General features: G+C 64.1%; 2 protein-coding genes across 6 annotated transcripts; both read right to left on the bottom strand.

The window, feature by feature from the left end:
• Positions 1-4,430: 4,430 nt before the first annotated feature.
• On the bottom strand, positions 4,431-7,123 carry LOC136105081 (mitochondrial ubiquitin ligase activator of nfkb 1-A-like). Its single transcript, XM_065844632.2, has 5 exons — positions 7,057-7,123; positions 6,551-6,690; positions 6,223-6,310; positions 6,021-6,141; positions 4,431-5,847 (listed from the first exon to the last, which is right to left on the bottom strand). The coding sequence occupies exons 2-5, from the start codon at positions 6,665-6,667 to the stop codon at positions 5,157-5,159; spliced, it is 1,017 nt and encodes a 338-aa protein (XP_065700704.1). The 5' UTR covers positions 6,668-6,690; positions 7,057-7,123; the 3' UTR covers positions 4,431-5,156.
• Positions 7,124-7,894: 771 nt separating this feature from the next.
• On the bottom strand, positions 7,895-16,829 carry ECE2 (endothelin converting enzyme 2). 5 transcript variants are annotated; one of them, XM_071812632.1, is made up of 19 exons: positions 16,235-16,828; positions 14,456-14,545; positions 13,924-14,068; positions 13,518-13,733; positions 13,295-13,419; positions 13,018-13,164; positions 12,875-12,940; positions 12,487-12,675; positions 11,949-12,091; positions 11,710-11,824; positions 11,358-11,468; positions 11,064-11,162; positions 10,894-10,971; positions 10,591-10,694; positions 10,163-10,273; positions 9,778-9,845; positions 8,934-9,124; positions 8,757-8,852; positions 7,895-8,640 (listed from the first exon to the last, which is right to left on the bottom strand). In XM_071812632.1, the coding sequence occupies exons 1-19, from the start codon at positions 16,769-16,771 to the stop codon at positions 8,464-8,466; spliced, it is 2,808 nt and encodes a 935-aa protein (XP_071668733.1). In that variant the 5' UTR covers positions 16,772-16,828; the 3' UTR covers positions 7,895-8,463. The 5 variants fall into 5 exon arrangements, with proteins under 5 accessions (XP_071668733.1, XP_065700147.2, XP_071668734.1 ...); XM_065844075.2 differs by having other exon boundaries at positions 14,456-14,542; XM_071812633.1 differs by lacking the exons at positions 7,895-8,640; positions 8,757-8,852 and adding an exon at positions 9,534-9,552 and having other exon boundaries at positions 9,003-9,124; positions 16,235-16,829.
• Between the last annotated feature and the right edge of the window lie 603 nt (positions 16,830-17,432).

Below are 17,432 nucleotides of genomic sequence, written 5' to 3'. Positions count from 1 at the left end.
TTCTGCAGGTGCCCATGAGCGTGGCTACATAGGGGTCGTGCCCCAGGATGCCCCTTGCCCCGTGATTTGGTTCTTCTCTGGGGGTTTTCTGCAGAGAAGGGGGATCTGCCATGGGTCAGTGAGGAGAGACCCACAAGAGTGGCCTCAGTGCCTTCTCAGAGCCCCATTTGTGTCCCTTCTGCACAGCACTGCTCCAGAGCCACCCTGGCCCTTTCCTCCTACATTTTTTTTCCATTGTCAGGGCAGTGATTGTACTTATTGGGATTAATGGCCCTGAGTGTCTTCACCTGGGAACCCCCTTCCTAGTTACCTGGGGCTTGGGTGCTATTTAAGCCAAGGTTGGATCTTCTGCTTATTGCATGAGCTGGGGGTCCAGCCCTGGCTTTGGGAATGACTGATGATGATGACAGCAGTGACAATGATAGCTGGTGAGACCCATCTTGTCACGGGGAAGCCCTGTTCCTGCTGCTCCCTCACATCCAGGCCCCACTGCTCATGTGGGTGTGCTGGGTTCAGCAAAGCCAGAGCCCTGCATGGCAGCTGCACTTGCCAGCCTCGCACCGTGAAAATCTCCCTGTGCACATCTTGAGAGAGCATGAGTGGGGCTTTACTATCAGCCCTGTGGTCCATCTCTCCATGGCAGCATCTCCATGGCCTCATATCCTGTTGAAAGGCGCTGCAGAAGAGCATCAGCCTGACTGGGCCATGCAAGAGGGCAGGTTCTTCTATTTTAGGAAGGCTCAGCTTTGCCTTTCCCTTTGTGCTGGGCTCTGCAGAGCATGGGTCCCAGCTATCCCCTTCCAGAGCAGAGATGGGGAGGGACAGGGCAGCGGTGCCTGCTCTCTGCTGGCAAGGCAGTGCAGTTATTCCTGCCTTTGCTGGGGAACCAGCTTGAACTTTTTCATGTGATGGCTTTTGCTCCTGCAAAAAGTGCCTGGGAAAATAGGCAAGAGGCCCACGCTGAGATGTGCCCTGCTTTTCCCGTTGCTGAGCCCACGTGCCACTGCCCGTGGGCAGCGACAGGCAGGCCGTGGCACACACAGGGCCGGGGGTGAGTGAGAAGAGGAGCAGATGGGCTGTGTGGGATGTGAGCAGGGCTGGTGCTGCACTCCAGGAGGGTTTCTAGCCCAGGGAGAGGCTGCAGAGGGGTCACCCTGGGAATGGCCCCACTTAACCCGCATCTGTACAGTGCCTTGCACCCAGGGGAGCTGCTTGGGTGTGGGGGAGCTCTGTGGGGCTGGCTGAGGTTTGGGGGTGTGGGAGGGACCCTCCACCCAGCCCAGGCAGGAGGAGGGCTGGATTTGTGCCAGCACAGCTGGGCTGTAGGTGGGACAGGGCAGTGTTATGGCTCTGAGCACTGCATCTCCTTGGGACACCTCTAGTCTCCGGCTCCCCAAGGTTGTGCACCCCTGTGGGGGGTGAGGAGGTACCAGGGACCTGGATGTGGGTGTGTGAGCAGGGGGGTGCAGGAGGCACTCCCCCATCCCCTGCCAGTGCATGTTACATCTTCCCATGGTGAGCTGGACCGCAGGCCCTCCTTCCCTTGGCTCTCGTCCCACCTTCGTTATCCGCCTTTTCACAGCCACGTAATCTCCTTTATCGCTTCCTTTGCAGCCTTTTGTCCGACACAAAGCCCGCTCCAGCGGGAAGAAGGAGCTGTGGGAGTGCAAAGCAGGTGGCTCTTCCTGCTCTCCTTCCTTAAACCCAGGACACCTTGCAGGCGATGCGAGGGCTGGGGGCCGACTGTGACCCCTCCCAGGGTGGATATGGGGCCAGCCAGGGGGCACACAGCCAGGCTCCCAGCCACAATAGGGCTGGTGATGGACATCACATTGCATGACCTGGCCTCAGGTGATAATCCGAGAGCCCACCCATGCCTGCCATCACCCAGCCCCATGGGTGGAGGCTACCCCTTACCCCTGCTCCCTTGGTGGGGATTCAGGTGCTGGCTCTGGGTGCTTTGATGGATGTGAGGGGTTTCCCTGTGGTCACTGGTGCTTCAAGTGGTTTTACAGTGAAGAAACACCCTGTGTGTGCGCAAGCAGCTTGTGGTGGGACACGTCCTGCTACGGCTGTGCTGGGAGCCCCGGGCAGCAAGAGCTGGGCTGGGTGGGAGCACCTGGTGGTCCCCAAGGCCTGGCAGGAACAGGGTTGGTGGCCTTGGCAGGCAGCAGCTGGATGCCAAGGGCTTCAGAGAAGGCAGGGGGCATCAGACACCAGATCCAGGCCTTTCTCTGGTGCAGGTCCGGGAGCCCATCAGTGCTGTCACCCACGGCTGGGGACACCAGGGCTGGCCCCACAGGGCTGGGGGCTGTGGAGGCGTGCCTGGAGGCCGGCTCTGGTGCCTCCATCTGTGCTGCTTCCAGCCCTGCCAAGAAACGTGAAATGGCACTTCTGCTCCATGGTGGTGGCAGCCACGGCCCAGGGGGGACTCGCCGAGCACCTGCTGCTGGCACCATGCTCAGCAGCGGTGCTGGGGGGGAGCCCAGGGCAAGCGTGGGACAGCAGCATGGTCCCTGCAGCTGGTGATGGGGGAAGATGAGGCCAAAAAGCCCTCCTGGGAAGGAAAGCACCTTTCCCAGGAGAAAAGGCTGAAGCCTTTGCAGGAGGAAGGGGGCCAGCCAGCAGGTTGTCACTGGTGAGATGAGTTTGTCTTGGCACACAGCCTGGCTTTGGGAAGAGGGTGCTCGTGAGGGGCTCAGATTGTAAGTCTGAGCAGATGGAAGGGGGATGGCAGTGTCCCCATCACTCACATGAGTTGCCCAGGGCATAGCTGCGATGTGATGGCTGCATCTGAGCAGATGGGGCACCCTCTGATGCCTGGGGCAGGGGCTTCACTGAGGGTCTCCTGCGCAAACCTGGAGCCCAGGGGAGCAGGAGGGTGGGGGAGGCTGACCCTGGGCAGGGGGGTGGAAACAGCCCTGCTGGGGTGTGAGGCTCCATCCTCGTCTGTCACCACATCTCTGGTCACCATGACAACAGACAGGGAGGCAGGTGGCAGTGGGTTGGCAGCCCTGGGGGTGCAGGTGAGGGCCACGGACTGGCACCTGGCAGGGACGGGGGGGCAGCTGCAGGATGCCTGGGTCCCTCTTGGGCCCTGTATGGTGGAGAGGGAGGCTGGGCAGGGTTCAGCCTGCACACTCTGAGCTCCCTGCTATCCTGCTCAGGACCAAAATTCCCTGGGCAGGGGACAGAGCAGGTTCATCTGGGGGCACAGGCGCTGCGGCATGGCCGGGCAGCCCCTGTGCCGGGTGTTTTGGCGCAGCGAGGCTCTGGCTGGTGCTGAGCTGAGCAGTTGAGTCACGCTGCTGCCCCAAGCACTGCCAGACAGGGCTGCTTGGTGGGGACTGTGTGCTCAGGCCACCGTGGGGCTGGTGGCCTCCCAGGGGTGGCAGAGACCCAAAGTGGGGGGTATAGGGTAGGGCTGTGCCCCAGCTCATGGTGGTACCCTCCCCATGTTCCTCCAGCACAGGGGATGTGACCCCTGTCCCAGGCACCCCCAGCACATGTGGGGACAGAGGGGAGTGGGTGGCTGCAGGTCCCTCTGCTGCTGTCCCTGTCCCCAGCTGGCTGCCAGGCCCCAAGGAACGAGGTGAGCAGTCTTGGGGAGCACAGGCACCCCCAGCCCACGCGCCCACTCGCGCCAGCAGCTCTTGGCATGCGGGGAGTGTGTTCCTGGCAGCCCGGCCCTCTCCCATCTGGTATTTATCTCCTTCCCGAAATCCCTCCTGCTGCGGGGGGGATGCCTGGCTCCGGGGGGAGCACCCGGGCCCCACTGCTCACTCTGCAGCTCGGCAGTCATCGTGCTGGCTTGGGGAGGAGGCAAGGCTGAAGCACTGGGGGTGGGTGAGGGGAATCCCCCATCCCCAATATGCATGAGGGTCCCAGGAGGTTTTGCTGGATGCTCTGGGACACCACAGCTGGCTACAGGCCCTGGGGGACACATTTGCCCCAAGCAAGCTCCCAGCCCCAGACTGGCAGTGACAGGGGCTGCTGCACCAGGGAGGGGGCACATCATCGCCCCCCATCCCATAATGTTGCTGGCTGGTTGCCAGAGACCCATCAGCACTGCCTTCCACCGCCCCTCCCCCTCCCCCCCTCCCCCAAATTCTGGGTGCCCCAAAGCTGCAGGAGTCGGGAGAGCCCGTGGGTTGCCTGGGTAACGGCAGCCAGGCAGTGATGGGGAGCAGTCCAGGAGAGCGGTTGCCATGGAGACCGGAGAAGTGCAATCATCTTGGCAACAGTCCTGTTTCCCCATCATTTGGGGTTGTATCCTAAGGAGATGCCCCCTGCCTGGGTTTCCCCAGCCCACCACCCACCCGGGCCTCTGTGGGTGGGGAGGGAGGTGGCAGTGCCCCCCACCCCCTGCGGAGGGCCTGTGCTGCCAGCGCATCTCCACCGACTCCCTGGCGTGAAGGAAGAGGCGAGGCTGAGCTCTGCTCCTTGGCTTTATTGCTCACACACCAGCACAAGCTGCTCCTGGCCCGGAGGCGGGCAGGAAAGCTGGGCACAGTGGGGACCCCAGGGCTGCCCCCCCTGCTCTGGGAGGAGAAGGGGACACTGCAGAGACAGACAGAGGCACATTGTCCTCTTCCCTGGGTGGCAGAACAGCTGGTGAAGTCACATCCTTCATCACCTCCAGCCCCTGGGTGCTCCTGCACTGTTTGGGCAGTGGCTTCAGGCACACAGTTTGGGGAAGTGAGGACAATGGTGGCATCAAGATGTGCCAATGTGGTGGCCTTGTGGGGGCTGTGTCCTCTCAACCCTGGTTTTACCCACACCGCCCTCCCCATGTGCTGGAGAAGCCGAACATGGGAAAACGCCTGCCTGGCTTTGGGGGGATCAGGTCTGGGAAGGGCCACAGGGAACACCCCAGTGTAGGGCTGGGGACTCAGCTCTGCAGCTCAGGCACTGAGTACGTTTCCTCCAAGCCTTCATGTTCAGTGGGGGGGGATCCCTCTGGCAGACAAAGTGAGGGTCACAAGGCTGTAACTCTGTTTCCCCCTCCCCAAAACAGATGGGGGGCACACAATGACCTTAGTTCCTCTTAACAGGAACCCCTTGGCTGCAGTGGGACAGCTGAGATTTCTGCAGGCTCTAGGCTTGGCTCTGTTGATGCTGCCCCTCCCTGGAGCCCACCCCTCCCCCATGTGCTCTCAGGCCTGGTAGAGGGGCACCACGCGGTCGATGGGCCCCCGGCAGATGGGGCAGAGGCGGGCAGGCAAGGCCTGGAAGCAGCGGAAGCAGCAGCAGATGTGGCCGCAGCCCAAGAGGACGCACTCACGGGGCCGCGTCAGGCAGATCACACAGGAATCCTCGGGCTCCCCGTCCCCTATCTCCTCACTGTCCGGCTCCTTGTCCTCCTGCTTGAGGCGGGCGCGGCGGTAGGCACGGCACAGGGCGTGCAGGAGGACGGCCAGGCCTGCCGCGGCACACAGCATGGCTGCTCCTTTCCAGAGCCCGCTGACCGACTCCAGCTCTGCCAGCACTGTCTGCCAGTCCCCCAGGCTCAGGAAATACTCGCCCCCCCGAGCTGGTGGCTGGAGGTGCAGGGAGCCGTCGGGGTGCAGGGCCAGCTCCCCGATGCCCGTCAGCCCGGCCCCCACTCGCAGCATTTCCTCCGTCTCCAGAATGCCCTTGGGCTTCTCCCCACTCAAGTACTGGCCCAGCAGGTCACGGAAGCCATGGGCCGGCTGCTGGAACCGCTCGTACACTGTCTCCAGGGGCAGGCAGATGGCTCGGAGCGGGCTCTCCACACTCACCTGCGTCACCGCCTCAGTGTCCGGTGAGGCCAGCAAGAAAGGGACGGTGTAGACCTGCTCCGAGAGCACTCGTTCGCTCTCACTCCTGCAAGCAGACAGCGCAGTGCTGGGATGTGGACAATGTGGAGGAACTCTGAGCCAAGGGTAGGGACTAGAGCCTTTAACCGAGCCACTTTCTGCCTCTCAAATAGCCCCAGCTGATGAGGGTCTGGACCCACTGCTGCAAGCCCAACCCTGCTGTCACCTCCCATTGCTCACCAGCTCCGGGCCAAGCTGTTCCAGACCAGCCGATGCTCTTTCAGCAGCAGTTTCTGGATCACGCCCTGCAGCCCCTCATGGTAATGGCTGGTCAGCACAGCCTTGGCGGGCAGCACTATGCCTAAGGGCCAAGGGATGCATCACAGCCAAAGGATGAGAGCCCAGCTTCTGTCCCCAGTGTGGGGCCACAGGGTCTCCTTACCTTCCAGGGCAACGTAAGGTAGGCACCTCGCATCAGCTGCAGACACCAGTGCTGGTAAATCATCATTAACATGGAGCTTTGGGGCCTCCTGGAAGAGCAGGGGCTGAGTATGAACACCAGGAGGGGCAGAGGGCTGGCAGGCAGAGGGTGGGTCACGCAAGGCTTTGTGGGGATCTCTGGCAGGATATAACCTGCTTGGTCTTAGGCATCGTGATACTGGCAAAGGATGCAGCAGGCTGCAGTCAGCAGCAACGTGCACCCAAATCAAAGGCTCTGGGCTGGGCACTGTAGGACAGCAGGGAAGGGACAGTGGGTAGGACAGGGCTACCTGTATCTGTGCCACAACTCTGGCTTTCTTCCTGTACAGATAGTAGAAGAGGCCGGAGAAGGCGAGGCTGGAACCCAGACACAGCAGCTCCCCAGGAGTGATGGGCGGCGTGTCCATGGTGCCAGGCTTGGGCGGCACGCCTGCAAGGTGAGCATGTGGGCTGGTGGATGAGGCTGTGTCGGCCCAGGGGCAGGGATGACCCAGCACCCCTGTCCCCAGGGCAGGGACACCCCACTGCCTCTGTCCCCAGGGTGCTGCCACCCTCGGGCCAAGCCCACTCGTGGCCACCCATAGGTATCTGGCAGCTCCGGCCCGACCCAGCACCCAGTGCCCAGCTGGCGCCCAGAGGTGCCCGTCTTGCCCTGCGCCCAGGATCGAGCCGAGGCCCAGTGCCCGTGACCCAGCCCGGGCCCTGCGCCCAGGTCCCGCCTAGGCCCAGCACCCCCGATCTGTCCCGGCCCCAGCACCCGGCTCGGCCCCGGCCCCGGCCCCGCCGCTCCGCTCACCCCGGCCCCGCTGCCCCCGTGCCCCTCGCGGCCGGAGGCGCCCAGGCCCGGACCCTGGCCCGGCCGCGCTGCCTGCTGGGAAATGTAGTTTGGGCTGCTTGGCGGGGCAAGCGGCGCCGAAACTACATCCCCCAGCGTCCGCGCGCCGGACTACAGCTCCCGTCGGGCCTTGCGCCAGCAGCCCACGGGACTACAACTCCCGGCGGCCTTTGCGCGTCACCCGTGTCCGCCGGTGCGGAGCTGGGGTGTCGGGGGAGCCCGGTGCGGGGCGGGGGCGGCCAGGGCAGGCCCCAGGCGCTCTGCGGAGGGGGCTCGGCTGTGGCCCAGCCCCAGGGCTGGATGGGGTCACCCGCGGTGTCACTCCCGCCTGGGGGACAATGGGACCTCTTGGGTGGCCGTTCTGCAGAGGGCCCACCCACCGCCTGCGGCTGGGCCGGGGCCGTGGGGCTGTCTCAGCCCGGCTGCTGGCCCCCCGGCACTCCAGCCTCACCCAGACCCACCCTCGGTGTCCAGCAGCCACCTTGCTCCGTGCCGGCCAGCAACGCGACCTCCCCATGCCTGTGGCTGGGGGTCACCTGTCCCCCCAGCCCTACCCGGGGTGCTGAGGGTCAGTCTGGGGCTGCCGCCCTCCTTCCCCACACGTCTGCTCCTCTCCCTCTCTTCCCCAAGACATCTCAGCTCCTCTCTCCCCTCTTGGTTCCTTGGGATTTCTCATTTCCTGCTCCCGTCCCTCTGGATGTCTCATCTCCCACACTTCCCCTGGCTTTTGGGTCATTCCCTGCTCCAGCTCCTGTCTCTCCCCCTGCCCTGACACCACAAAGGACTCAGAGCCGCTGGAGTAAGTGGAAACTGCTTTTAATAGTTAAATAAATTCAGCAACAGCCACCCACAGCTGAAGGCACCAGAGTCCCCGCTGGTCCCAGCAGAGGTGGATGGGGAAGCCAAGCCGGATCGGGAAGGGTGAGGGAAGAGCGGAGCTGGGGGGCGCCCAGTCTCCATCTCCGGCAGGCTGGGGACAGGAGTGGTGAGCTCGGCTCTAATGCTCTCCCTGGGACCCCTCTGACCTGCCTGCCTGGGAGGGGACGCGGCACTGAGGGAACTGAGCTGTGCCCATCTCTAGCACATCAGGGTTTGGGTGGCAGAGCTGTGTTTTGGGGGTGCTACGGCTTCTCTGCCAGCCGTGATCGGCCCCAGGCTATAAATGGCGCTGCAGCGGGTGCCTTGTGTGTGCTGGGGAGGGGGGCAGAGGTGGTGCAAGGCGGCGGTGTGCAGGGGGGACCGCGATGGAGGGTGACCCGGCGGGTGGCCCTGCTCTCTGCCTGTGGGCCAGCTCAGTCAGCTGGCGAGGGCTGGGGTGGGGGCCACAGCAGAGCATCATCCTTTCCATCCCCAGCACCCTCCCTGTCCCTACCACACCTCACAGTGCTTGCCAGGGTTCATGGGGGAGCCGAGGGGGCAGCCAAAATGTTCCACAAAGTCCCGGGAGTTGCTGAGGGTGCCAATGACGCGGTACTTGTCAGGGCTGTGGGGGTCGGTCACCAGCCCTTCATGGGAGCTCTCGGGCGTCCGGACAGAGCACCAGACCTGTTGGAGGTGAAGCAGACTTGGGGATGGGGGGCAGAGCCACCTGGGCTGGATGGGGGGCCGTGAGGAGGCTCTGAGAAGCCAGGGAGGGGTGGGGAACCCACCAGCCTGCCCACCTGCGCGAAGCCCACAAAGAAGAGCTGGTGGTTGGTGAGCCCCAGGGCTGGCAGGCGCTTCTCCTCCCCGTTCTTCTGCAGCCAGGACTTGTATGCCTGTGGGAGGGGCACCCTGAAGCCCAGGAGAGGTACAGATGGGCACGGGGGTCCCCGTCCCCTAGGGACGGTGGCACTCACGTTGTAGGCTGCCTTGAGCCCGCCATTGTCAGCAATGTTCTCGCCCAGCGTCTGCCGGCCATTGACCTTCTCGTGGTGGACGGTGTAGCGGCCGTACTGCTCTGTCATGCACGCTGTCCGGTTCTTGAAGGCCTCGAGGGAGGAGTTCTGCCACCATGGCCGCAAGTTGCCCTCCTTGTCATACTCCCGCCCTGAGGGATCGAGCCGTGGGGTGGGACCGGGGAACGCCAGCCCCCTGCAAAGCCTCTGCTACAGGGGGTCTGAACCAGGGTGGGGTGTGCTGGTGACAGCCCCAGGGGACACCAGGGGACCTGGCGCCTTGGGTCCATGCACAGGGGAGATAATGTCCCCCAGGCCCTGCTCTGGGTGGGCTCTGGCTGGGGCTCAGCTGTGTGCTTGTGACCCCAGCCATCCCCTGGTGCATCCCACCGTACTAAGCCAAATTTGTCACTCCAAATTCCCCCATTGACCCCATCTCGGCTCCAGGGCTGCAGTGAAGGCGCAAAGCAGAGTGGATGTGAGAGGGACCCATCCCACGCCCCGTGGAGGAGGAGGAGGAGGATGAGGAGGGGGCCAGGGCTGCAGACACCGTGTCCTCACCAAGCGGATGGAGCGAAAGCTGCACAGAGAAGCCAGGGGGAGGTATCAGCGGGTGTCACCTGGGGAGACAGGATGATAGAAGGGGGAGGTGGCCAGAGGGGCAGGAGCATGCATGATGCAATGGATGGCGAAGCGGGACCCCCGCGGCACCCCCTCCCCACACCGAGGGCAGGGGTGGGTGAGGGTCTGGGAGGGGACAGGAAGGCGATGGGGGTCACAGCTGGTGCTGCCTGCAGGCTCTCACCTTGGTCATCGAACGCGTGGGTCAGCTCGTGCCCCATCACCACACCGATGCCACCGAAATTCAGGGCTCTGTGGGGCCGCGGGAAAGAGATGGGTAAGTGTAGGGGGACGATGTGTCGCAGCCTGTCCCCAGCCTGGGCACCCCATCTGCAGCCTTGGCACCCAGCAGGACTCTGCTCCGGTTGGCTCCCAGTTGTTGGGGACGCTGGTAGCCCCACAGGGATTTTTCAGGCTGCTTTGACTGCAGGATATAAAGCCTTGAGGGACCCTGAAGCCTCTCCAGGGCTTTGTTTCATGACCGTGTGGGGCTCCATAGAGTGCTGGCCCTGATCCAGCCCATGCTCCCCCACCCCCAAAAGATGTCCCCATCCCCATGCCAGGCTCACTTGGGGTGGTTGCGGGCATAGAAGGGAGCCTGCAGGATGCCGGCAGGAAAGACGATCCCATTCTTGGTGGGCAGGTAGTAGGCGTTGACGGTCTGCGGGGTCATGCTCCACCTGGGGCAGGGAGGTGGGACGGGGACAGGCAGGGATCTGTCCCCTCTCCCCTCCAGCACCCTCCTGTGCCACCTCCCACCACAGGACCCCTGTGCTGCCCTGCTCAGGGCTGGCACTGCTGGCCCTCTCACCTTGTGACCGAGGGACCCTGTCCCCGGGACGAGCCAGAGTCACCACAGGTGACCTAAAACACTGTGCCACCCAATGCAGGGACCTTCCTCCCGGTGAACCAGTGTCACCCAGATCACGTTGGGATAGTGCTGTGACACCATGTTGGTGTCACATCCTCTGCCCCCCGATCGGACTCTCCCCCTTACTGGTCACGGTTGGGGGGTTTCCGGAGCTGGTCAGCCATCACTTTGGCAGAGAAGTTGTAGAAGTTGAGCATGTTCTGGAAGAAGGAGTCCTCTGAGACCTCGTACTGGTGAGGAAGAGGAGGGATGAGGAGGGGTCCACCATGGTGGTTTCCCCTACCCTGGCCAGGATGCGCTCAGTACCAGAGTGGCTCCATATAATGCCCTGTCCCAAATACGGACACTGTCCGACCATGTGGCCCCCCAGGGCCCGACGTGAGCAGGGACCAGACCCCCTCACTCCCCATGAGCTGGGTGCCTCCCTACCCCATCATAGACATCGTCCAGCTCCTTGTTGTCCAGGATGAAGTCCGGGAAGCCGATCATGTCGTAGATGGTGTCTGCCTGCATGTGGAGAGGCCCTGGCAGTGAGATGGGTTTGGGGGGCTTACTGGGATCGGGGGAGGTCTCCCACCCACTGCCCTCCCCAGGGTCACCTTCTCCTTCGCAGCCTGCCTGGTCTTCTCATCCATCCAGTCCAGCTGGTCCAGGGACACCTCGAAGGCCGCTCGGATCTCGCTGATCATCTCCTCAGCCTGGGGAGGGGTCAGAATGGAGCCCTCCCTGCCCCCTACAGCCGCTCAGGCTGGGACAGGGTGGGCAGGATGTGACCTCCCCGAGGCTGAGGGGCCTGTTTCCCTGCTCCCACCTTCTAGCCCTGGCCTTTGGGGGAAAAGGGGGGGTTCCCACGGATGGTGATGGGGAGGGGATGGGGGCAGAAGTGTCCTCACAATGGATTTGCTGTCCCGGTCAAAGGTGGCTTTGACAAAGAGGGAGCCCAGGGCGAAGCCCAGTGTGTCGTCTGTGTTGGAGATGCAGGTTTGCCAGCGGGGTGTGCAGGACTGTGGGAGCAAGAGGGGAGTCTGTGAGAAACTCAGCCCCCTCCCCTGTTTCCCCCCTTCCCCCAGCCCAGCTCTGCCCCCTCCCCAGAGGTGAGACATTCAGCAGCTAAACCCCTATCCCAAAAAATGATCCCTGAGTTCCCTCTGCAGCATCCAGGGCTCAGCATCCCAAGGGCAGAGGTGGTCCTGCCTGCTTCAAGGCTGGGGGCAAAGGGGGCTGGTTCCAGGGCCCCCCTTTTACCTTCCTGGTGCCATAAAGTGTCTCCAGCAGCCTCTCTTGGGCTGTCTCGAAGCGCTGGTCCAGACTAGAGGCTGTCTTCTGCACCAGGTTCCAGATCAGGTAGTTGTTCAGGATACTGCAGGAACAGAGAGGTGCCATGGATTGCCATGGCCATAGTCCATGAGGGATGCCCCATCCACCAGTGAGCCCAAAACATGCCTCTGCCGTGGGAGCAGCACTCAATGAGCCATGTGTCTCACCTCCTGTCTGTGCCGTTGATCAAGTCAGAGACTTGCTGGAGGTAGGTGTCCCCATACACCACCACGGGCTCTGTGTCTGCCAGCTCCAGCGGGGCCAGAGCATAGGACAGGTAATCCAGCCAGTCGATGGCGGGGGCCAAGGCCTGGGGGGGATACGGGGACCCAGCACAGCTTGGCACAGCTCTGCCCCATCCTGCCTGACACGGGAAGATCCCCCAGGGCAGGGCCTGTGCTCCCTGGGAAGGTCCCAAGGTCGCTCACCACCCCAGATCACTTTTGTGCCCCAAACCCTTCCCGTGGCTCAATGCTGCAGGACAAGGAGGGGACCCCAGGACACCTTCATGGGGGGTGGCAGCTCCCCCCAAATCCTAATGACTGGGGGGATGATCACCTAACCCAGTGCATGTCCCAAAACAGATGGGGCTGCCTGCGGTGTCCTGGGGGGCACCAGTGGGCACAGACCCCTCGGTGCACGACTGGACAACCCACCCCTTGCATCCACCGAGGTTTTCCCCAGGCTGTGCTATGCTCTCCCCACCTGCAGCTCAGCGATGCTCATCTTGTGGTAGATTTTCTCATCGTCCCGTCGCTCAGCCTGGGGCACGGTGATGTTGGCCAGCTGGGTTTCAAAGTCCAGCACCTGCTGCATCTGGAGGCGGGTGGGCTCCGGGGTTCCCCCCAGCAGGGTGCCCAGCTCCACCATGTAGTCCAGGTATGCTGCCAGGACCTGGCAGGATCCCAGACCCTGGCTCAGCCCCAGTCACAGCTCATCCCGCCTCCCTGGGGGGCTCAGAGCTACTGCTCACCCCAGCCTAGGGACCATGCCACCCGCTGGGCAGGGCCTGGGTGCCAGGGGCACCCCAGCGCTGCTTGCACCCCATTGCCATGGGTTTCCCCTAATTGCTGTCAGCAGAGCACAGCCTCACCCTGTCATTGGCAGTTTTGTTCAGGTAGTAATCTCGGGATGGGAGGAAAAGCCCCGACTGGTCCACCTGGGAGGAGAAAAGAACAGCATGGGCAGCCCAGTGCCCTCCCGGTGCCTCCCACCCCTCAGTGCCAAGGTGCCAACCTGGATGACGTTGCTGTTGGAACTCTTGGAATCTGCACCCACGTACACTGTGAAGAAGGGGGTTGCCCGGTATGTGCCTGACACCATCTTGAGGACCTCCATGAAGCTGGTCTGGTTCCAGGAGCCGGTGACATTCCACCCTCCAATCTGCTGGCAGATGGGCCCGGTACCTCAAGGAGGGATGGGGTCTGTCCCCAAGGGCTGCCCACACCCCAGAAACATGAAGAGCTGAGTGGGAAACACTGACAGCTCAGCTCATGTGTGGATGGCTGCCCACCTTATCGATGAGCTCCACGAGGGGCTGGGAGCCCAGCTCCTCTATCCTTTGCTCCTTGAGGCAGGACAGGTAGTACCGCTGTGTCTTCCGCTCTGCCTCGCTGCTGGAGTTGAAGGTGGCGTTCTCTGCGGGAGGCTGCAGGTCAGCCCCGGGGACACAGGGGCTCTGCCTGCCTGCACCTGGAGGTCACCCCCCCAGTGCCTCTGACCCCCCTGGTACCCACCTAGGAGATGCTTCATGATGGCCTGGTTCTGGTCCCAGATGCTGTTGAAGGTGCTCCATTTGGAGCGCCCATTGGGCAGGGGGTTCCTCTTGATCCAGCCCCCACATGAATACTGGTAGAAGTCCTGGCACGGGTCTGTCTCCACATCCAGAGCCTCCAGGATCTTGCTGGCCACCCGGACGCAGGCGTCCGTCAGGCACATGCTGTGCGAGGGGTCTGGCAGGGAAGGCACACCCAAGGCTTTGTGTGTGTACCGGGGGAAACTGAGGCATGGCCAAGCTCTGGGCAGGGCAGAGCACCCGCAGCAGAAGCCCCACACTGACCTGTCCCTCCCCATCCTGCCCTGTCCCCCCAGGGTTTGGGGGCATCACCACCACCCCAGCAGGGCCACGAGGCCCCTCCCTACCTCTGCGGTACTGGATGGCCAGGGCGACAACGGCGATGCCAAGCAGCAGGGCCAGGGAGACGGCGACGGCGCAGAGCACCAGCTCCAGCTGGCTGTGCGAGGCCAGGCGGCTCAGCAGCGGCCCCGGCCCCTTCCGAAACCCCACCTGGGCAGGAGCAGGACCTGCCATTGCACCGCGCGGGGGACTGAACCTCACTGCTCCCCCTACCCTACTGCTCCCTGGTGCCTGGTTCAGCTGTGTGATGAGGTGGGGACTGGAGCATCCCCCAGGAGGTGTCCAGGGCATCAGCCCCAGCAAGCCTGTGGTGGATGCTGGCGGCCCCCCAAGCCACAAGGAGGGACAATGGCCCAGGCACAATCTCTACTGCATTTTGGCTGCTTCCCAGCATGTCCCTGGGGACAGCCAGGGCTGGCTTGGCTCCCAGCCCTGCTCCTGCTGCCCACCCGGCTGCAGGCAGGCTCTGGCTGTGGGTGAGGAGAGGGGTCAGGGATGATGCAAGGGGGAAGATGGAGGGGCCGGCGTAGACCTCACCTCCACACTCTCAGGAGAGGCACTTCCATCCCCTGCCGGCTCCAGCCCCTCATCATCCTGCAGCGTGGCACGCTTGTAGTCGGGCATCTGCTGAGGGAGGAAGCGGGCTGGGATGGGGGTGCGGGGAGTGCCCCCTGATCCGCCACCCCCTCCACCTCTTACAGCGAGGGCAGGTACCCACTCGATGGGTGCACGGGGGGCTGGGGCAGCCCCTGACACCCCTCACTGTGCGTGGGCCTCCCCTGGGGGCTGTCCCCAGCGCCAGGTGGCCCCAGGAAGCACAGGGAGAGCTGCTGGTGGGGGCCTCGGGGGTTCACGCCGGAGCATCCCTCTACGTCACCATGGCAGCCGTGGCATCAGCCCTGCTGACAGGTGCCACATCGCCACGGAGACGTGGTCCTTGTTGCCTGGCAACCATTGCCTAGTGCTGCTGCCTCACCCCTCCTCCCCTGCCTGGAACTTTCCATGCAGATGTGCACCGGTCCGAAACATCTGGAAGCATCTCCCACCCCACCCTGGTCCCAGGGATGCCCAGGATACAGAGCTGAGCCTGTACAGGCAGAGCATGTGCAGGCAGAGAGGACACTATGGGAGATGCTGGCTGGCAGGACAGGACCCCCTTGCTCCCAGCCTTGCAGGGCAGCCTGGGAAGGGCTACTTGCATCAACCCGACCGTGAGAGCTGCTGAGGACTCAGCCAGGAGGGAGGTGGTGAAGCTGAGCCAGCAGCTTTGGAGAGGGGGATGAGCTGGAGGAAAAAGCTGGAGGCTTTGGTGGAAGAGAATCAGCAATGCTGATGATTGCAAGTCATCATTAGGCTTCAGAGTTAACGCCTGGGTGGGTTGCAGCTCACCCTCCTGTCCGTGCTGCAGACTAAGGCGGATGCCTCGGGGCTGCCTGCGGGGCTGGTGTTGGGGGCCAGGAAGGAGCTGGGGCAGGAAGGAAGATGGGCAGGGGGTGAAGCAGAGCAAGTGCCCCATGCTTGGCTCTGCCCACTGCCGTCCCTCTGGGGCAGGGGGAGCTGCCGTGGCAGGAGGGCGCAGGGCTGGGATCGACAGCTGGCCGGAGCCCCCAGCTGGGGTGGGTTCCTGGGAACCCCTGATATTGGGAGGAACAGGTCAGCATCCTGTGGGAGCTCAGCCTTGCAGGCCCCCCACTGTCTCAGCTCCCCCACCACACTGCTGTCCTCTCCAGGGTGGTCCTTGTCCTCCTGGGCACACCCCCCCTGGCTCCTCCTGGCTCCCCAAAGCAGGACCTGGTCCTGAGGCTCCTCCTGCACCCTCTGTGGGGCTGAGACCCACAGGGACTGGGGCCCCTACTCCTTCCAGGGGTGCTGCCTTGGGAGACACCCTATGAGCAGCATCACTGTACCCCAGGTGGGCTCCATGCTGCACCAAAGCAGGTTCTGTGGGGGCATCCCCGAGCTGCCCCACCTCCCTCTGCCCGACCCCAGGCAGGGGTTTAGGCAGGCTCTTCCTCCACCTTCTACCCACTCCGTGGGGGACGGGGACCCTCCAGCCTCGCAGTTCCCCCAGGCCTGGCCCCACGCAGCCCCCTGCATCCCCCAGGCTCTCGCCCCCGGACTCCCCCAGCCCCCCCATCCCTTCCTCCCGCAGGCTCCTTCCAGCTCCTTGAGCCCTCCAGCCCCCAGGTTCTTCTCCGTCCAGACCCCTCCTTGTCCCCCGAGCCGGTACCCGCGTCTTCCCCTCCTCCTGCCCCACTCCTCACCCGTTACCCCTGCCCGGCCACGCCGCCCCGAGCCACTGCCTCGGACACTCACAGCGTTTCCGAGCTCCTGGAGGGCTACGTTCATCCTGGCCATCCCGGGCCGCCTCCCGCTTAGCTCCGCTCCTTGCCCGGGCCGCGCCGGGCCCCCGCCGCCGCAGCGCCGCCTGCCTCCGCCGCCGCCATGGTCCGCACCGGGCGCCGCGCCGCCGCCGGGACCGGGACCGGGACCGCGACCGGGCAGGGATGGGGCCTCACCGGAGGGATGGAGGACCGGCGGCTGGTACCGGCTGGGCGCGGCCCGCAGGCACCGGGCGGGCGCGGCTGAGACCGGCGCCTCAGGGGATGGCTGGAGCGGGGACACCAGTGCCCAGCCCGGTCGTACGGCTCCGCTCCGCTCCACCCGACCCCGCCGCCAAGGTGACCGCCGTGTGCGCGGGAGGAGCCCCGCACCGGCAACACACGGGAGCGGCACCGGCACCTGCACCCTCGCCAGCGGGGGAGGTGCACCGCCACTCGGACAGACACCGGTATGGGGAGCAGCACCGGGCTTACAGCCGAACACTCGCCACGGGCACCGGCACGCTGACATGTACCGGCACTGGGCTTCAGCACCCGGGGAGGCACACAAGCATAGCACCGAGTACCGGCACTGGCAGTGGAATGGTAGTGGGGCACAGCCACAGCAGCCCAGCCCACACCTGACCCGGGCATATGCCCAAGCAGATGCACACACACTCACTGACACCTCTCCCAGGTACACCGAGACATCCCGAGGTCACCCGCAGACCTGTGCCACCGCACTTGGAGTGACACAGTTACGCACACACACAGGTGTGCACAGCCACGGTCACTGCAGTGGTGAGTGAGGTGGAGGCCCTGGCTGTATTCACAGCCTCACACCCAGCCCTGACACCTCCCAACTCTCTGTGACTGCCTGCCCAGGATGTGGTGTCACCACATTTCACTTGCCTGGTGCCCCGGGTGGTGCCAGGGGGGAACAGTGGGGGTGTCTGGGTGCAAGTATTCAGGTAGGGTCCCCGCTACCCTCCAGGGTGCAAGGCACACGGTGGCTGTGTGGGTGCCCGGGTGTGTGCAGTAGTCACACCTTGAAGAGATGTCGGTGGGTTGATGCCTCGGACTGCACCCGCTGCCCGGGGGTTCCCCAGCATGCACAACCCGGGGTGCTGCCCCGGGAGGGGAGGTGTCCCCCAGGGTGCCCGGTCGGGCTGGGCGAGGCCAGGGTGCCCCCC

This window comes from Patagioenas fasciata, chromosome 9 (genome assembly GCF_037038585.1).
Source record: "Patagioenas fasciata isolate bPatFas1 chromosome 9, bPatFas1.hap1, whole genome shotgun sequence".
In the NCBI taxonomy this organism is placed as follows: Eukaryota; Metazoa; Chordata; class Aves; order Columbiformes; family Columbidae; genus Patagioenas; species Patagioenas fasciata.
The sequence above is the reverse complement of the archived record's forward strand: the minus strand, read 5'-3'. Positions and strand labels throughout refer to the sequence as shown.